Source organism: Poecilia latipinna, unplaced genomic scaffold, assembly GCF_001443285.1.
Source record: "Poecilia latipinna isolate Pla-1442-1.1 unplaced genomic scaffold, P_latipinna-1.0 Scaffold876, whole genome shotgun sequence".
NCBI lineage: Eukaryota > Metazoa > Chordata > Actinopteri > Cyprinodontiformes > Poeciliidae > Poecilia > Poecilia latipinna.
Genome location: NW_015113492.1, coordinates 217,912 through 237,080, shown reverse-complemented (window position 1 = coordinate 237,080; position 19,169 = coordinate 217,912). Strand labels below are relative to the sequence as shown.

The 19,169-nt window shown below is 38.2% G+C and overlaps 2 protein-coding genes across 6 annotated transcripts in view; both read left to right on the top strand.

The window, feature by feature from the left end:
• Positions 1–41: 41 nt before the first annotated feature.
• Positions 42–4,256, top strand: LOC106957117 (ras-related and estrogen-regulated growth inhibitor). Of its 4 annotated transcripts, XM_015048349.1 has the most exons (7): positions 42–1,156; positions 1,971–2,027; positions 2,098–2,171; positions 2,627–2,762; positions 3,062–3,155; positions 3,252–3,323; positions 4,021–4,256. In XM_015048349.1, exons 1-7 carry the CDS (start codon positions 1,105–1,107, stop codon positions 4,127–4,129), a joined length of 594 nt encoding a protein of 197 aa, XP_014903835.1. In that variant the 5' UTR covers positions 42–1,104; the 3' UTR covers positions 4,130–4,256. The 4 variants fall into 4 exon arrangements, with proteins under 4 accessions (XP_014903835.1, XP_014903833.1, XP_014903834.1 ...); XM_015048347.1 differs by having other exon boundaries at positions 3,062–3,323; XM_015048348.1 differs by having other exon boundaries at positions 42–2,027.
• A 5,110-nt stretch (positions 4,257–9,366) lies between these two features.
• The window catches only part of creb3l1 (cAMP responsive element binding protein 3-like 1), a 31,299-nt gene continuing 21,496 nt past the window's right edge, over positions 9,367–19,169 (top strand). For both annotated transcript variants that reach the window (XM_015048341.1, XM_015048340.1), the window contains exon 1: positions 9,367–9,751. In XM_015048341.1, coding sequence (XP_014903827.1) covers positions 9,644–9,751 — 108 coding nt within the window. In that variant the 5' untranslated portion in view covers positions 9,367–9,643. The remainder of the gene's footprint in view (positions 9,752–19,169) is intronic.

Genomic DNA, 19,169 nt, shown 5'->3' with positions numbered 1-19,169 from the left:
ATCAATCATTTATATAGCACTCTACACCACTACAGTGAAGAAGACCAAATTGCTTTACAGAGCCAGAAATAACATAAAACAGATAAATACAAAAAAACAGCACAGAACTAAATATGATTTGTCTCTTCATTACAGAATGCAGACTGGACACTGACCTTTAACAGCAATATGTGACCGACAAGAACCCGTCTTCCTGGGCATTTAATTGTCTAGAAACAAATATTGTAACCAGTTACAATCCAACCACTGGCTTAGCAAGTAGAGTTGTCAGTTGCGGTTCTGCCACCGGACAATTTGCCCCTGGGCAAGTCACTCAAACCTTTAAATGTATCTGTGTATGAAAGAGCGTTTTTGAGTGCGATGGGATGAATTTAGCTCTAGTGACTGTCGACTGACTGCGATGGTGTAGAAATTAAAGGTATCTGTTGATAGATATTGATATTTATCTACACAGTGGAGCCAAACCTGTATGTATCACATGCGATTCATTTGGATGCTGCTCTACAGCAGGTGCCGAAATGTTGGCTGAAACATGATGATCAATAACTGAAGCATGGCATTGATCAGATGCCCTCAGATATTTAAGTAATACTAATAACAATGAGATATAAGCATTTTCCTGTTGCTTGCGCATTCAAAACCACAAAAGCTCAATATTATATGAGACAATGTTCCTGCATGGTTCTAATTCACTGCAAAGGTATACATGTTTCTTAAATGGAGCCAAAATAAGATTTGTGTTTGGACTTGGACCCTGTTTCTCTGGATAAATTGCCCCTGTCATATCCTGTCCACAGAGAAAGACCTCTTAAAACCAAACACAAGTGCAGAGTCACACAGGCACCCTGCAGGAGAGAAGACAGTCACATCTGTGTAGTATCAGAGGCTGTGAGGCAAGCTGATTTCTGTTTTTCTTTTACTCCCCTAGATACTTTGGTTATTTTTTGCTTTGATCTCTTGTAAGTTGATGCTACATAACATTAGTCTGCAAATATTGACTCAGTCATCCTGGGTTGTTAACTTCTGAAAGGTAATGTGTAACTCCATTTTGCTTCCAATTTAGGGACTTTCTTGGATGGAAAGGGTGTGTACAAATAGCAAAGAATGGTTCCTGTTAAACTCCTCATTCTGGGAGCTCAGAACACTGGAAAAACAGGTAAAGTGGACAACTTAAGACTTCAAGGGGGAACGGAAAGCAGATTGGTTGTATGAATGTTCCTGAGTTAGCAAAAGAGAGGTTTCGGGGTCAGTGCTGGTTCAAAAGACAGAAAAATGGAAACTTGGCATGGCTCTGAAGCTGACCCACAAATGTCTTGCTGTCAGATTAGTGTGAGCATGGACAGGTTACATGTTTTAGATGGCGGACGTGTTTCTGATTTTTGCTTCAGTTTTACCACTGAGATGTTTGCATTTCTGGATCTCTTGTCTTATATATTGTCTTTTGTGTCGCTGTGGTCGTGTTCCATAGTGCCTTTGAAATCAAACATTTCTTCCCCTTTGGAACCACAAACTTCAATGTGTTTTATGAGAGTAACGTCTGATTTTAATGTGGAAAGAAAATCAAGCGCCCTAAATGTTTACTGCAAACCTTTTATTATTTCCCTTCCACTGCACAATAATGCACTACTTTGTGTTGATACAAACAGAAAATACCAATAGATCAATTGTTAATCTCTAAATGTGTTTCTTTATGAGAACTTAAGTACATTTTTTTTATGCTATCTTGCTCTCCTTTGCAAAGCTTTACAATTTCTTACTCTCAATTTGTCGATTTATTGTTTGCAAGCGTTTTCTTCAGAGTTTGCAGGATTTTGCATCTCAGTTTAATGCTTTCTGTGTTCTTAAGGCTGCTTCAATCGGATTATCTCTCAGAAGCACTGCCTTATGTGTGAAATTTCTTTTGTAAGTCAACATGTGTTATGTCTCGGTTTGGGCACTGTGCAGTGATCATGTCTGTTTTGTATCTCCAGCGCTGTGTGTTCGGTTTATAACGAAGCGTTTTATTGGCGAATATGACCATAAGAAGGGTGAGATTCCAGTAAATATTATTCCATTTCTGACATGGAGCGTACAGTAATGACTAAGGTATTTCTACAGAGGTGACATACAGATGTAGTCGGACGGTGGACCAGGAAACTGTTGATCTGGAGATCTTGGATTTACCTTTTAAGGTAGGTTTTAAAAGTTATTTGTTAAAAGTAACAATGCATCTATTGGAAAGTGGTACTGATTTAATGAGAAACCAAACAAATTATTTCTACAACTATTCCTACCTTCTATGCAAAGGCAGCATATTTAAGGTTTGGGTTAGCAAAATATGCTAATTCCAAGTCAGTTTGGAGGCTAGTTTAGTGCTTAGCAAGACTCCAAAATACAAAAAATGCAAACCTACTTTCACCAGCCTCTAAATATCATAATGGAAAAAAAAAATACAGAAATGAGTGTGTGAATTTTATTTATAAATCTAGCTTCTGACTTCCTCTTAGCATTTGTGCGAAACTAAGCTAAGCACTTCAAACTTAGGATACGGCTCAGAGAGCTTTTTTGACTATGTCACTGAACTAAGGCTTACATATAATGCTACCAATGGTTTAATTGTAGTATTTTATGACACATTCTGCTCCAGAGCTCAGAGGCTTCTATTGAGTCCTCCATTCGCTGGGCCGATGGTTTCCTACTGCTCTACTCTATCACTCAGCGCTCCAGCTTCCTGGAAATCCCTCGACTTAAAACGCTCATCGACCAAACCAAACAAAGTCTCGGTAACAATCACCATCTTCACTACATGGAGTCGTTCAAGTTACCGTCTTTGCCTTAATTTTAGATAAAGTCTCTTTAAGGATCCTTGAACACATGCAGCTGAACCTTTGACCTCTCTGTGTTCATTATGTTGCCCTCCAGAGACAGTTTGTTCTCTGGTGGACATCTGTCTTTTGTCACCTACACACATGAGCAGCTCACATTCCATGTTTGGTAGTCCATCCTGTGCTCTGTAGGCAGACTGAATGCCAAGGCATCGTCCTGCTCACTGCTGTTTTATTACCATTTTATTGTGTGTCAGTTTTTCCTACAGTGCTGGTAGCCAATAAGGCAGATCTGGAAGTCGGCAGGAAGGTGACAACAGAGGAGGGACAGAGACTCGCCAAAGATTTAGGGTTTTGTATACTTATGTTTGTGCAACTGCTCTTTAGAAATGTAATATTTCAATTTGTTTCCCTGCTGATTTTCTGTCTGTGTCTTATTATGTGCAGATGTGGCTTCAGAGAGCTGTCAGTAGCTGAGGCAGTTTTATCAGTGGAAGCAGCAATTTTCCAACTCATCAGGTCTGTTTTTGCATTTATTTAGTTTTTAACACAAACTGCAAAAACATTTTAATTTTACACTTTACCAGTCATGAATATCATATGGTTGGATCAAAATACAACCCTGATGCTGAAATTTTATGCAGCCCTTGTGGTTTTTAGCTTTTTTAAAAATGTTATTTTGTATTTAAACAAAATAACATATATTTTGAATGTCACTTAAATGCTTGGTCTACATAAAAGTGTAGACGTTTTTGGTCTACACTTTATGTACTTGTCATTGACAGGAATTTATATATAGCTGGTTTATTTCTGTACGTCTTGTTTTATTTTCTTTAGCTTGTTGTTTAGCTATTTTTTTTTAGCATGGTATGTTTTTGTTTTACTTGTGTGTGAAAAAGATATAAATGACCGAAATAAATAATTAAAATTATATATATATATATATATATATATATATATATATATAAAATGAGGCTTGACCTTAAACCAGACACTTATGCTGTCAAATGTAAAAATCTTATTGCCAGACAGTGTTAGGTTTGGAATGTTTTTCCTTAATAAATAAACATATATTTATAATCCATATTATTTAGTTCTTTATTCTGTCTCAGACTTTAAAAACTTTTGTTGGTTTGGGGGAGCTAAGAAATAGTTTATTTTTCTTATGTCTCTTGCCTGCACTGGCGTTGCTCATATGTTGTTTCATGTGCGACAGGCGGACGTTGGATCAGCAGCGCCCCCTACCTGACAGGCGCTCCTACATGCTGACAGTCCGCCATGCTTTGACCAGGAAGCTGACGCGCTCAAAGACCATGCAGTGGTGACAGCGGCAAGGGCAAGCTATTCAACTGGGATTGAACTTTTAAGTGATTTTATCTGGAGGTATTTTATAAATAAAAGCTAAATTAACAATGATAAATTTGTATTTATATAAGGTTAAAAGCGAAATTAACTACGTTTTTTCTGTTGGTGTCTTCTCTTTTAATAAAACTGAAGTATTTGCTTACATAGATTTACTTGTTGTGTTGTTATGTGATTGTTCCACCAATAGAGGGAAGCAAAGTAAATTTTTCTCCCCGTCTTACCTTGCAGATTTTGGCCAGACCCATGAACTCCTTTGGTGTGGAGGGAGTTGTCTGACCCGACTCTAACCCGATAAATACTTTTGCTTTGCAAAATGCAAGATTTTATGGAAATAACGCCAGAATAAAAGAAAACTTTAAAATCAGATGGCTAATTCTTGGAATTAAATGATGATGATCTTGCTCTATGATGCAATACCACTCATTTATAAAGAAGCACAAGAAACTCAAAACACATGCGGTGAACCTGTTGTTGGAGTTCAGCAGGGGGACTGTGAGGAAAACAGCTGCTTGAACAGTGCCGATGATGATGTAAGAGCATGTAAAGAATGAAGCTGGCTTTCATTACCGACCTGACACTGCTCGACAGCGTCCCTGCATTTCCCCCGCAAGCTTCTCGCCCTTCTTTGAACTTATGAACTTCACGATCACAGCGAGGCATCTGAAGGGCGAGACGAGAAAGGGGAAGACGATGGGTGGCAGAAAATGAGGCAAGTCCTGACGAGGAAACAAAAAAAGAAAAAGAAAATCGGGGTTTCTTTGTCGAAGTTTGGTCTTTTTTTATTGGAACCACAATGAATGAGCAGTCTCTAACTATTTGTTATAGAAAATTGGAGGTGTGCTCACCCGCGGCTCTACAAATTTGTCCACCCTCATGGCCGTTTATTATACGTCAGTCACTCCACCCTATTACCACCAAGCCAACAAACCACAAGGCCCTTTGGTTGTATATATAAACACACATGTTAAAGCTATGCAGAAAGTTGCAGATTTCAACTTTCAGCTTGATTTTCTTTATAAAGATAGATCCATACAATGAGGCATATGAAATCTATACTTGGTCAGTGCTCTTTTTGAGTGAACTACTAGGCACTCTATAACTTTAATCCAGCCACATTTTCTTCTTTCACTAAATTTTCTAATAAGTAAGCTGCGATACAGTCTTTCTATTTTTAATAGAAAATGAAGGAAAGCATCTGGTTTTGCTCGTCATGTGGCTTCTTTAAAGCTACATGACGAGCAGAGACAGGGGGCTGACTGTTCCCATTGTAATCAGTTCTTTTATGATAACAGCAAATGTCAAAGCAGGAATTTACATTCAGTGCCATGAAAGGGTGTGACAGTGAATCTGCTAAAGCCAGTTAACAAGGTCAGTTGCATTAATGGTAATTGAGAGTGCGTCTCACAATCCGCACATCCTCCGCCTCGGAGTAGTTTTAAGCTGGGGTGCAACGAACCCAAACGGATTAGAGGAGCAGTAAAACAAGCGAGAGGGAAGGGAAGGATGTTGATCAACAAGAGGTGATGACATCAGGGCAGTCACCAGGGAGACGAAAGGTCAGGACCCTCAAGTCAGCTATTTTTTGGCTCAGAATAGAAGATGAGTCATGCCCGCATCATCACACGGACAGCCAATCAGGAGCGGAGTATCAGTGCAAGCGTCAGAAAATGAACAGCCAATCATTAATCGTTAGACTTAGATTCAAATAAAAGTCTTGAAACAGTGAATAAAACAGGTAAAATAGGAATTGAACATTTATTTTAGCAAATATATTTCTAAAGCGGAAATTTAGACTGAATTCAAGCATTGAGCAGAAAGCTTAACATGTTGAACTGAACATTTTCATTTTAACATCTGTTTTAAGTGACTTTATTTCATTTTTTTATAGTTGAATGTTGTGCATAATGAGTTGTTGGAAATGAGCTATATAAATAAAGTTGTATATCTCAAGCATCTTGTGTGACATAAACACAACATGCTTCAAAATTGCCTGGAAAAAAATTATTTATGGAAAAAAAATATTTAATTCACTAAAATGACAAAATTATACCTAAATATCTACGAAATATATGTATACATTTCAACTTCTGTGTATTTTCTCAAGTTATCTTTCTTTAAAGTTAAAATTTGTTTAGAGATGGAATAGTGTTCTGAAGTTCTTGACACAGATTCATGAGAAATTTGCTCAAAGGATGATTTGAAATGCTGCTGAAAGAATTCTGCAAACAGAAAAGCTCTAAGTGCCAGGTTTAGGTTTAAGCCCTTTCATCAGCCTCCTGTCACACATCTGGTTTCTGAAGAACAGCTGTAAAAACTCACCTCCAACCAGCAAAAAGGAAAATTTACTGCATAGATGATGAACAGCATTTATCAGCTGAACATACTTCAGAACAAGAATAAACTAGGAGATGATCCTGAAATATCAGGTATTTAGGTTCTTTTTTATTTTTATTCAGAGGATAACCAGAAATGGGACCCATTCAGGCATTACTAGGTCACGTTTCATGTGTCGGAGAAGGGTGAAAACTGTTTTCAATCAGTAAAAGACGACTTCAATGAACATCTTTTCTAGGAAGGATCAGAAAACCTGATAAAATGGTCATAATCTGAGAAGTATGTGGCTGAGAAAACTCATCTATGCCTGTTGTTACTCCATCATAACAACCTCAGGATTTATTAGGTTCTACTGCAGATTGCTAAAGGTCACTTCAGTTATACAACACCGAGGTGTGGGTGGGAAAAAAAAATAAGGACGCCTTGTCCCTTGGGCAGATGCACCTTCGAAAGCCGATATGCGGATGGCGAAACTAGCCTGGGTAGAAGCGAAGAAGTGGGGAAATGGTTCACAAGATAAGAGTAGAAAGGAGGAAATGTGAGACTGAAACTGGAGAAGATAACCTGAAGAGAAAAAGCTAATTTTGAATCTTCTCTGACCCTTTTATGAACAATCTTGACAAGAATCATCTACTTGGATCTTGTCCTCGGTAATTCATCATAAACCAAATAAAACGCTAGCAGGCTTTGTTAGCAACTTAAAAGTGGGTAAAAATGTACCTTTCATGCCTCGCAAATGTCACATTTTCAAGCTTCGTTACCACTTCTCAGTTGGTTTTAGGCCTGTACTTTGACTGGTCCATATTAGCTATTTGCCATGATAAGATTTAAACTTGTAGCTGGATGCTTAGGGCCATGTTATTGTAGGTTAAACTCTTCACCAGTGTCAAGTGTTTTTCAGCCTCTACCAGAAAACATTTTGGAGTTTTACCTCATTTATCCCTTCCCAGATGCATTGACCACATGACATTCATGGTTTGGCAGATTATCTTATTGATCAAATCCATCTCATATGTAATCCTGAATGTATTTAGACGCACCTTTTCCTCCAGTAAGCAGCTCTGTATGTGCAGGAAACAGTAAGGTAAGAGTAACAGACAGACAGCTCTTGCAATGATCAGAGCATGAACAGGAATATGTTGTTTCAGATTATTGTTTGACCTTTTAAGACTCACAAGCAGGAGTGTTGCCAAGGTGGCGTTGCTCTGCTCATTTCCAGCTGGGATTTGTTATGTTAAGAACCGATTCAATATGGAGAGAAATCTGTTCCAATATTAATAAAGGACTGAAGTGGTGTAAAGTATTGTAGCTCCATCTATGATGAGGAAAGAAATACATTGTGATAACTCCGACCTCAAAGGTAACAATGTTGACAATCTTCAAGATTTATAGAGTATTTAAAATACAATGGGGATTTTTATAACCCATTGTTTGTACACTGCAAAAACACAATATCTTACTAAGTAACTTTTCAGCAAGAAATATGAGTTTGTTTTAAGTCAATAATTCCTTAATACTGATGAAACAGTGCTTGGTCCAGAGGCAGATTATTTCACTTTTAACTTTGGAAAAATGTCTTGTTATAAGTGAAATGATCGGCCAATGGAACAAGCACTTTTTTAATCAACATTAAGTAATTACTGACTAAAAACCAGCTGCTACATCTAGCTAAAAAGTTACTTTTGAGTTAGTTTTGTCTTATTTCAAGTCTCTAAGATATATGGACATGCAACCCAGACAAAAACGTAAGACTTTGTGTTTTTGCAGTAGGACAGAGACAAAGCTACAGCAAACAAGTTTTGCAAAACACATAACCTTTGCAGAACATGAATATCTAGAATTAAACCTTCATCTCTTCTGGGTGATTTAGCCTGTCATGCGGTTGAACTTTAGCTCTTACATAAGGTCCACTCTTTGCGCTAAAAATCTGGTGGTTGAAGAGCACCTAATAGCAAAATCTAGCGATTAGGGAAGTAAGCCTTTAACAACAGTATGAGGGATACAGAAAATCTTTCTATTAAGTCATTCAGGTAAGTCTGGTTGCTTATGTCAAATGATAATTCACAAAATTACTATTTGTGAAATGAAATATGCTTAAAAAGCAGCGTAGAATATATTAAAACAAATCAAAGAAACATGTTTTGACAGATGAGTTCATTAAACGGCTTCTTCCTTTCTAATTGGCCCTTCAGCCCGTGTCAGTAAAGAACTCACTAGTCAAGTTTCCATCAAAGTTTTTTAAGTGGATTACAAAGTATTGCATTAAAAAGTGTTGATAGTTCATCTGGCCTATTTCTCAGTGCAACTCGGGTAAAACCGTTGTTAAAGCCTTAATAGAGGAGTGATGTTGTGCTCACTCCCCAAAGGTGGAAATTCAGAAAGAGCAGGAGTTTTTAGAGACAGAAGCACAATTTCAAGGCATTAAATTACAAAGTAAAATTTCTTTTAAGTCATATTTTATGTCTGTATAGCATTTTTATTACAACTGGATGTAACACAGTTAATTAATTGTGCTATTAAATGCCACTGGGAAATGCATAATACTGCCACTTTAAATACACCCACAATTGTGTATGTTTAATTCAAGTGTTATATTATCTGTGCTTTCCTAAAATTTGAATAAAATTGTAAAATTAGAGTATCTAGAATTCAAAATGTAAAGAAAGAAAAACGAAAAGATCTGCTGAATTTAGCATAGAGAAATAGTTTCGTTAATCCTAGCTTAATTAAAACTTCCTAAACTGACGCTACGGGGAGGGGTTACACTGAATAATCATTAGCGCACGCAAATAATTTGTAGGGGTGTTAAATATTTGACGTCAAGGGGCGGGGCTGTATTGAATATTCATCGGCGCGTGGCTGGGAGCGCACGCGAGCGGAGAGGAGGACAGATGACGACCGAGAGCGGCTCCGCTGCAGCGCAAGGAGGAGAGACGCGGAATGATGTGTAAATCATCACATTTTCACGTTTGACACCGAGACAAGTTGCTTCGGCTGGACTCAGCTCATCTCTCCGGCTGTAAATAAAGGAGGCTGGAGCCGTCTGAAAACAAACTGTTTTTATTTTTAATGAGTTGATTTGAAGACTTTTCCCTGTCCATCTGTCTTTTAAGAGCAGCAGACAGACACAGACAGTCATTATGGAGTCTATCTTAGACAGTTTAACAGAGGAGAAACTCTATTCCTCCGGAGGAACCAACCTGTTGGACCTGGAGGAACTCAGCGACGGTGATTTCCTCACTAACGTGGTGAGTTGTGGGTCTAATTAGCTGATTGTCTGTGTGTCTTCCTGCTACATTTGAATTAACGCACCCTCCGCACCGACTGTTCCGCCCGGAACCGGACCTCATGAAGGGAGGCGGATTTATGAGATCCTGGCACACATCCGGGGTTCAGACCCGGTGCATATGTGTGTGTTTTATTGTGCAAACTAATAAGTGTGACTGGAAGCACCAGCTCAGGCAGGCGAGTTACTGGTTAACCTGCGTGTTCAACTGGCAGGTGCTGCTTTTTCCTGCAACAGTACACCTTTAACATAATACATCAGTTTCAATTGAAAATCTGTATTCAAAGTCAGTCAACAAAATCATCCTGACTGTTCCTTCGACTTTAAGTGATTATAGGTATCTATAGACACTTTTGTGTATAATCGGTTTTTTTTACATATTTAATTTCATAACTGGAAATAATTAGTACTTAATATATTTTTTGTTGTACAAAGAACACGGACGAATTTTGCAACATCCAACCAGAATCAATGTTCCTTCCAATTGAAGATGTAGAAAGTGATTCAATCCTACTCTGCAAAAATAAATAAATACAAATTTATCAAAATAAATGTTGCTCCCCACTAAAAATCTCTAAGCAACAATCTGGGATACAAAAACAAATAAATGAAAAGAACAAAACAAATTTCTTCTTCTGCCACCAATTGTTGAATGGATGTTCTCAGTAGTGATATCTACTGTTTAAAATGAGTACTGCCTAATGCAACAGTATAAAAGACATCTCTGCTTCTGGTTTGTCAGTGGGCGGAGCTAATTGACCTGAAATTGGTTTTCTGTGCAAGTTAACCAATCAGATTAACCAAACCATAATCTTAAAGTGTTTCGCAGTGTACGACAGGAAAGGATCCATGAAAAGTTCCTAAAAATCATTCCAATACTAATGAACGGGAGACACTTTAAGTCATCCGAAGACGTTGAAGGCTGACAGCTTTCAACTATAATCAACATTTAAACTGAAAACGGGAGACAAGACATTGAGCTGATCAATAATTATTCAGGTTTTTATTAATATTTATTTTACAGTTTTCAGAACATCACAATTTAAGTTACATTTTTTTTTTTTTACCAAAAGGCAACAGAGTACACATTTATAACATAGCCAGTTCAGTGGCGCAAAAAGTGGGTATGCAGCGCCTCGGGGCGCTGCACCAGAGGGGGCATCAAAACCCCGTCTGGAGGGGGCGGCGCGCCGATGGTGCCTTCGCATACACTTCACCGCGCCCTTACGCTCCTTCACATGTAAATGTAGCGAGTTTTACCTTTCACGTGTCTTCATCTCGGGGGGGAAGAATAGAGATATGTTTTCTAAGCTCCTTCACTCTTACGTACCTTCCTTGGGTGGGTGGGGGTTTAAGTTTTCGCATCCACCTGAATAAGATGTAGTTGCGCCCCTGAGCCAGTTTATAGATCAGAGCACGGTCTTAATGCGTCAATTTCTCCATTAACCCCAATGTAATAATCAAATCAGGTTTTCCAATAAGGTCCACAAGGGTCATCCCACACTGGACACTCATTTTATTACTCTTCAGGAGAAATCTAGTAAAAATGTTTCAATATTAATGTTTTATTTGTTACTATTAAATCATGCCAGGATTTTGGTTTTACGTCAGCCTTTTCTGTTTACACATTAAATTATGTTTATCCTACCTTTTTAACTTATTAACTCTACATCTAAATATTGGATTAATAAATACAATATATTTAAAAAAAAATGTATTCTCTTTTTTTTTTTTTTGAAGTTTTAACAGTATAAATGATTATTAGACTATCACATTTGGGCGCCTGATACATGAACAGAAACGGTAATTTTGCACAAACAGGATGTGTTTTTACAAAATCATGCTTTTTAATCAGTACAATCTCCACACATGTTTGCTGATAATGAGAAAGCGCAGCTGTTTTTCTGCATGTACACACAGATTAAACTCAGATAATACCTCTAAACTGTGACACTCCAATTGATCCTTTCTCTACTTTGATCTGGTATAAAGTCATTACAAAAGTTTCACAAAGTTACGGTTTCAAAATCCCTAAAATTTAAAGTCCTTTTAATGAGATTTGAGGAAAAATACGATTATGGACAGATTTTTCTCTCTTTAAAGTAGGACATCATAAGTAAAAGTAACAACATGATTATATGCATTTCTTTTTACTCAATATTGTAATGTTTTGCTTTATTGATGATATCACGCTTTCAGAACATGCCATGCTTGGCCAAGCTTTGCAATCTTGATTAGTGACGTTAAGGTGGAAAGACTGAGAAGTGCTCCACACTGAGGGGTTAATGTCAGCAGGAATGTCTCAGTTTCCTATCCCTCACTCTCTCTTTTTCCACATTGTGTTCCCCAGACTTTTCTTTTTTTAAACAGAGCAAGTTTTTTTTTTTTTTTTTTAGGTAGTCCTCTATTCTAGTCAGTGAGTCAGCCATGCAGTCTGCTTGTGGTTTAAGCCTCCCCTGTCTCCGTTCTAAATAAAGTTGTCCACTCTGCTGTGAAGCCACTAGGCTGGGCTGTACCACTGTGGAAATGGGAAACGATGGCTCACTATCAGTAATCCAGGACGATGTATTCCTGTCTGTCTCTTTGTGTTTGATAGTGGGAGACAAGGCTGTCCATCTGAGGACAATAATTAGTTCACTGCATATATACCATCAAATAAATGAATCCAAATCTGAAGTGATTTATTCATTACCAGCAATAACCCATGAAGTAAGAAGTAAATCATCATACAAATCAACAGGCCAGAATATAGAATCCGACAACTTTCACTTGATGTCCTCTAATCTGGGCAAATGGCATTTAAAATACTGATAAATCAATTAGTTTAACTTTTCTGGATATTAAATGCTTAAAAACTAAGTTCATCAACTATTTTCTGGTCCATAGATGCATGCAAGGCTTTGATGCATCAATGAGAATACACTTGTAATTCCTCCAATCCAGGCACGGAGCTAAAGGGGGGGGCTGGGGGGATGCTACCCCCCAAACCGGGCCGGATGGAGGCCCGGGCCTGGAGGTGCCAGGGAGGGAGGAATGGTTTCAAGTCATTGAAATATGTGATTATAGAGAGAGAAAGTGAGCCCTCGCCTGTTGAGAAGGGTGTATTTAATGTTAAATACAACGCCCCCCCTCTCCCCCCCTCCCCGCTCAACAGTTTCAGTTTCACTCCACGTAAGGGGCCCGGTGATTCCTTAGGGGCCCGGTGATTGGTTAGGGGCCCGGTAATTGGCCCCGCCCCCCAGCCCGACGCTGACTTGTTCCGCTAGTGCTCCAATCCTTGTTGCATTCATAATACTAACAAGACACAGGCTGTTTTAAATTCTTTTTGATGTGTTTTTGTCCAGAGGCAAAAACAGATAAATTTGCCAAAATTATTTGATAATTAGTATCGGCAAGAAAAAGGTCTATAACCATTTCCAAATAGACAGGTTCGATGACAGATGGAGGTTGATGGCTCAATATGAAAAACCAAAACTACCTAAAACATACATTTACCTTTTAGACAGCTCTGAATTTATTATAAATATATCATTAATATGATAAACTCTGTCTTCTTCCCACAGCAATAACTTCCACACTGAAGAGTGTTCTTGTTAGCACAGTCACTCATTGTTTAGCCTATTTCCATACATCATAACATGCTATGAAAATGTATTTGCCCCCTTTCAGATTGGCTCTTATGTCATCCTTAAATGTTTCAGAACAAAATTATTTTAATATCAGACAAACATTACCGAAATTTAGATAATCATACCAAAACAGCAAGGCCAACCAACTTTTCACAGTAAAGTGCACACTAGCATCTTAATTAGTTTGAAGTTGTTGTTCAGAATGTTTCATATAATTCATATGCCTAAAATTGAAAGTTAATATTTGTGCTTTTATACCAGTCTTGAGCCCATTTCTTAGACTGAAAGCGCCTCAGTTCAGGGGTTAATAAAGGTGTCCTGTGTGTTGAAGTGCAGCCTGGAGTCACAAACTTCCTGCTCTGTATTTTGCTTACCTTTTCCCAGTACAAGGTGTATCTGTGTGCCCAGAGGGAATACATATGCAGTAAGATGGAATTTATGGAGTTTAAATAAAAAAAAAAAAAAAAAAAAGCTTATTTATCTTATTTATGTCATAATCATAATCAATGAAAGTTCTTCAGGGTTAAGAGCTTTTTTATTAAGTAAGTATGTGAATTCTAAGTTGGAAACATGTTAATGCCTTCATTAGTAGACATCTGATGTATTGTTTTGCATAGGCAAGAAATTGAGGAGAAAATAATACTCAAAAATTTCCAGAACTTCCAGAAAATCCTCTTAATCCTCTTTCCTTTTGCAGAGTTATGCAGCATGCGCTTGCGTTCTGCGCAGATGACTCTTGAGAATAATTACTCTTTAGCTGGAAAATCATCTGTCTTTAGGTCATGATATACGTCTGATTTTAATCAGCTGGAGCCGCAGGAGATTCAAGCTGTCAAGCGGACACTCTGTTCTGCTCTCGCTCACTGTTGCATAGAAATATATAGCCGGTTTTCTCCAACAGTTAGCCACAAACCCTTTTACACTTCATCCCTTTGACTTCATTAGTCTGCTCCATCTGCAAAATGTTCCTCTCATTTTCCATCTCTACTCTATTTTTACTCTATTTTATTTAATTCTACTCTCCATTCAGACCCTGCACTCCAGCTGTCAAGAGCCACGCCCTCTCCCCCTCATTTGCATGCCTGTATCTGATTGGCCGCTCAGCTGCCAGAAGGAATGTGTGCCGGCCTGCAGCACTGGTGTGTGAGAGAAGGAAAAATACCCTTCTGCTCTTTTATTGGGAGCTATAACTGTTCACTTCTGGGTCACATACACAGTTAGAGTGTGTAGCTTAAGTTGAAGCAAAAGCAGCCACATGCCACAACATGAAGCCTTTTTTGTCTTAAATCTGGCAGCTGGAAATACAGATAATGACATGATGTTTTCAGCATTCAAAGAGGTGTGATATTGTTGTAAACTGGCAGAAAGATCAACCAATCGTAGGCTTTTAAATACATATAAATTCCTTTGAGTACAGAAAGAAAATACAGTATTATTCAAAGGATTTGGGTTGTGAAAAACATTTCAAGTTAGAGAATAACTGATTTTAAGTGACAAATACCCGGCGTTTGGAGTGCCCTTGTGGAACAACAACCAATATTAGTCGCTCTGTTCTTGTTCAGAAATACTTTTATCTGTAAGAAAAAATGTTGAAAGAATGCAGGGAATGTTCCAAATGGTTTTCCAAAGCTTAAAATAATGACACAATCTAGGAGTAATTTTGGGGGGGAAAATGCAGCAACACTGACTGAGCTATATTAGATTTCAAAAGAAAAGGTTTAAGTATGGTGACGGTGATGTTGTGGGAAGGAAGAATCTCCGGTAGCAGTCAATCTTGCAACGAATCAGATGAGGCCTCTGACTAAAGACTGTTAGCGTATGATAGTCTCATGACTGTCATGACATGCGAACAGCTCTTTGGTCAGGAAGTCACAATTGATATTAAGAATCTCTTTTATCAATGGAGTCCTGGCAGCAGAGATATTCCACAGTAATTGTCCTGGATGTAAGCAAGCACTGATAATCCACCTCATTTGATTTTGCTGCACCTTTTTTATCTTGGCTTAAAAAGCTGAGCAGCGAGACGTTGGAGTTGGGGATGTGATTCTTGCATGTCATAATCGATGGAAGACATTGATTGCTTTTCCTCCTTCGCTCTCGATACTTTGCCTCCTTTTCTTCGACTCTGGGATTTGGGGTCACAGTTTAGGCATTATTTCAGCTATTGAAATGCTAACTGACAACTGAATATTTCACATCAATGGAGCACACTTGAGAACAATGTGCAATTGTTCTCAAGTGTGATGATTAGATGAAGTGACATATTGCTGAAACTGTGGCTCAGAGTGATTCTGCAGAAAGATATCAACGAAGAAAATGGTTCCACAGAAAAAGGAAGAATGCTTCATAATACTGTTGAGCAATCACTACTTTAGATGCCTCGAGTTCTGGATCTCGTGTTTCCAGGTTATATTTCAAGCTGAAGTCAGGAGGGAGGAGAAAAAAAAAATCGGCCAATTTTTTTTACATAATCAGCAGGTCAAATCTAAAATATGGCTTTTTCATTTTTTCTGTAAAGGCATACATCCAAACCAACATCACTCCCTGTTTTTACCACTTCGTCCTTTTAATATTATGACTTCAGTCTGGTAATGAGACTTTACTATCGTATTCCTATGACTGCAATATTGTAACATTGATTTTATTCTTGTAAAACTAAAAAAAAAAAATCATAGCCTGAGCCTTATATTTTTGGCATAGAGTTGAGCTGAATTCAAAGTCAAAAATAAATAGAAGCTGTAAAACACGCTTATCAAACAAGATGGCCGCCCTGGGTATGCTGATATCACTCTGAACTACGCATCTCTACTAATGTCTCAGTAATTTACTTTATTCCTGCTTTTCTTCATAAGAAAAATCTCAATTTCTGAAGTCTGGGCGCATATAAATCTGTTACTTCATGGGTACAGACATGCTGGAGGAACGCTTCACTCATTTCTGTTGGTCTCCATGGATTAAAACTCAACATATCTTTTCTTTTTCTTTACCTGAGCCAGTAAGAAGCAGCTAAATGAAAGGAGAGGGTTGAACACGGTTAATTACAGGCATAAAAGAGTCACTCTCTGCATTTATAATTACCTCGTGCATATATCTTCCCTAGCTCCCTTTGTGCGGTTTTACATTTCACATCCCTCATCTATAATGACACCCATGCTGAAGTAAGCTACAAAAAAAAAATACACCATTCAACACCAATTTTCTCCCTCTCCTGTGGAGAGAGGAGGTGTTTCAGGTAACAGTGGGTCCAGTTTGAACTGCATCTGCTCACACTGACAGACTTCTCAGAATGGTTTACATTGTAGATAAGCAAACAGTTACAAGGAAGACACTGCAACATTATCTTCCTGTTGCATTTCCCAGCACTGAATGTAAAACAACCTTCTGCCTGTTGACCTTACAAGATAAATAATTTGATGTTTTGACGCAATTCAGAAAGCAAGTCATTGAAGTGGTAAAAAACGACTTCCTAAAGAAAAATATTCACACTCGGTGTGATGTTTTTGGTAGTCGTGCAGACTGAAGCCCTTTTGCTGCTGCACTAATTATAAGATCTGAGGAATGTTGGGGTCATTTTTAACCGTTGCTTCACAGCAGTGTGAAGGTGCATGTCTGCTTTACCGCAACGTGAACCGTAATCACATCTATCTGTGTTGCAGCTGGAGCCCGACACCCAGGACCTCACATGTACTTCGTTTAGACCCCTTGAACTTGTTCGGATTTTCTCATAAGGTTCTCAGTTTGGATCTCACTGCACCTTCCATAATATTTTTAAATATATTGGAAGAAATGCATGTTTTAGCAAGTTTTTTTTTCCCCCCGTGAAATAATTGCATTGGTTTTGCATAAGAGAATATCACTCAAAGTACCAGCAGCGACATGTTTTTAAATCTATTTTTCTTGTCTGTATAGGTTAAAAACTGTCTCTTTAATATTTCCATTAAAAAAAAGCTAAGGTTTTATGCTTTTCTTTATTTTAAAGTCCAACAATATAAATAAAGTAGTTATTTAAGAATGCCAACACATTTCCACGAGTGAATGTTTGTCAAATATTAAGTTATGTTACATTTTCAGCTCTATACAAGATTTTATAAGCCTCACCTACGGTGAAAATGGCTCTTTGAATTGTGAATTGCTGAAAAAAATTCAGCAAGGGAACAAACATTCCCTTGTTTGTTGTTGGGATCAATATCCTGCAGGAAGGAAAACATCTGACCTAGTGTCTGCTATTTTACAGGCATTATTCATTAATTGTTGAATGTTTCAGCACCTACACAGCATGGTGCTGCTTCCCCATCAGTAAATTATGTTTCCCTCCACCCAACAGCTATGCGCCATGTTTTTCTTTTTGTTTACCTGTCCCTTTAAATCGCAGTGAAACAGATTGAAGGTCTTAATGTGAAACATGTAAATAGTTTTGAAGGGTAACGCTCGCCTTGCACATGTCCAGGCCTGAGCGGGCGTAGCCTTCGCTGCAGGTGAACCTGAATATGACAACTCAGCAGATGGATCGCATGGACCTTTTGAACCCAGGTGAATTTAGCTAAAGCAGGAGCTCCAAATGCTCCTGAGTGGCATTAATCTTCCTCTACAGCTACAAAGTTCAGTACAGCCATTTGAGCTCTACACAGGGGCTGACACTGTTTGACTCATTCAGCCTTTTTAAGCTAATTTTAGACCAAATAATTGTTCCACTTATAGAAACTTACTCTGCCTTTTCTCCCTTTCTCTTATTGTGGCCCCAATTAGAAAACTTTCCACTGTTTATTTTTGAGTCCACGATGTCCTTAAGTGACCCACATCCCCAGAAGAGCACGGTTTAAGGTCGCACACCTTTTACTGCACATTTAGAGCAGCAGGATTACAAGGCAGCTCTGTCGGAATAAACGCACCACTCTTTTATGTGGGCGTCTGTTTATGAATGAGCGCGCTTTCGCGTCAGCAAAATGTGTAAATAGAAGCAGCTTAACGCAAACTAATTCCTCAGACTCACTTCTGAGCTCCTCAGTGACTCTCTGGGGTCACGTTTTGATTATTTAACTGAGCATCTGTGGCTTTTCTCCCCCGGTGTCTGAGCTGGCTCCGCATGTTTTCCAAAAGCAGCTGGACGTGTCCCAGAGTTTCACCACACACACCCACGACATGGTGATACAAACACACTCACTCACTCACTCACACACACACAATGTGATAATGTGTAAATGTTTTCAGGAAGGCCTTCCTGAAAACACTGACACATGTTGGTGCAGCTTTAATAAATGTAGAGAGCTTTTATTGGTAGATGCACCAGTCAATCAGATCAGAAAGGAACCGTTTTCACTTGATTGGCTGCAATCTATTATCAACAGGTCTAATATTTATTTTCCATTCATGAAATGCATCAAAACTAAAACAAAAAAATTCACGTAGTCATTTTCTGATTTATGAAGATCTTAATTAAATACCACATTTACAAGTCTTTGTTTTTTTCTTCCTGACGACAAGTTATAGCTAATGGTCCAATAGACGGAGTGAATACTGTACTTTATGAGAACTGAATGGTAAATTAATGCACATCTCACAGAAAATGGACAAATAAGTCTCTGTTTTGTTTAAGGAAACTGTCACTGAGTGTTTGAAAATAACGTAAATGTTTGCTTTTAGCCATGAAGCATAATGGTTTTCTTGCAAATGTACAACTGTTCGACGTCAGCGACTATCTTTTTACTATAGACTATAAACTATTTTTCTATTAAATATATGAAATCAATCTAT

What these genes read in the sequence shown, in the direction of transcription:
- LOC106957117 (XM_015048346.1), top strand. Translation starts at nt 1,913, where the DNA reads ATGTGTTATGTCTCGGTTTGGGCACTGTGCAGTGATCATGTCTGTTTT. An exon ending in CCAAACCAAACAAAGTCTCG is followed by an intron (nt 2,763 to 3,061) that starts GTAACAATCACC and finishes ATTGTGTGTCAG; the next exon opens with TTTTTCCTACAGTGCTGGTA. An exon ending in GCAATTTTCCAACTCATCAG is followed by an intron (nt 3,324 to 4,020) that starts GTCTGTTTTTGC and finishes CATGTGCGACAG; the next exon opens with GCGGACGTTGGATCAGCAGC.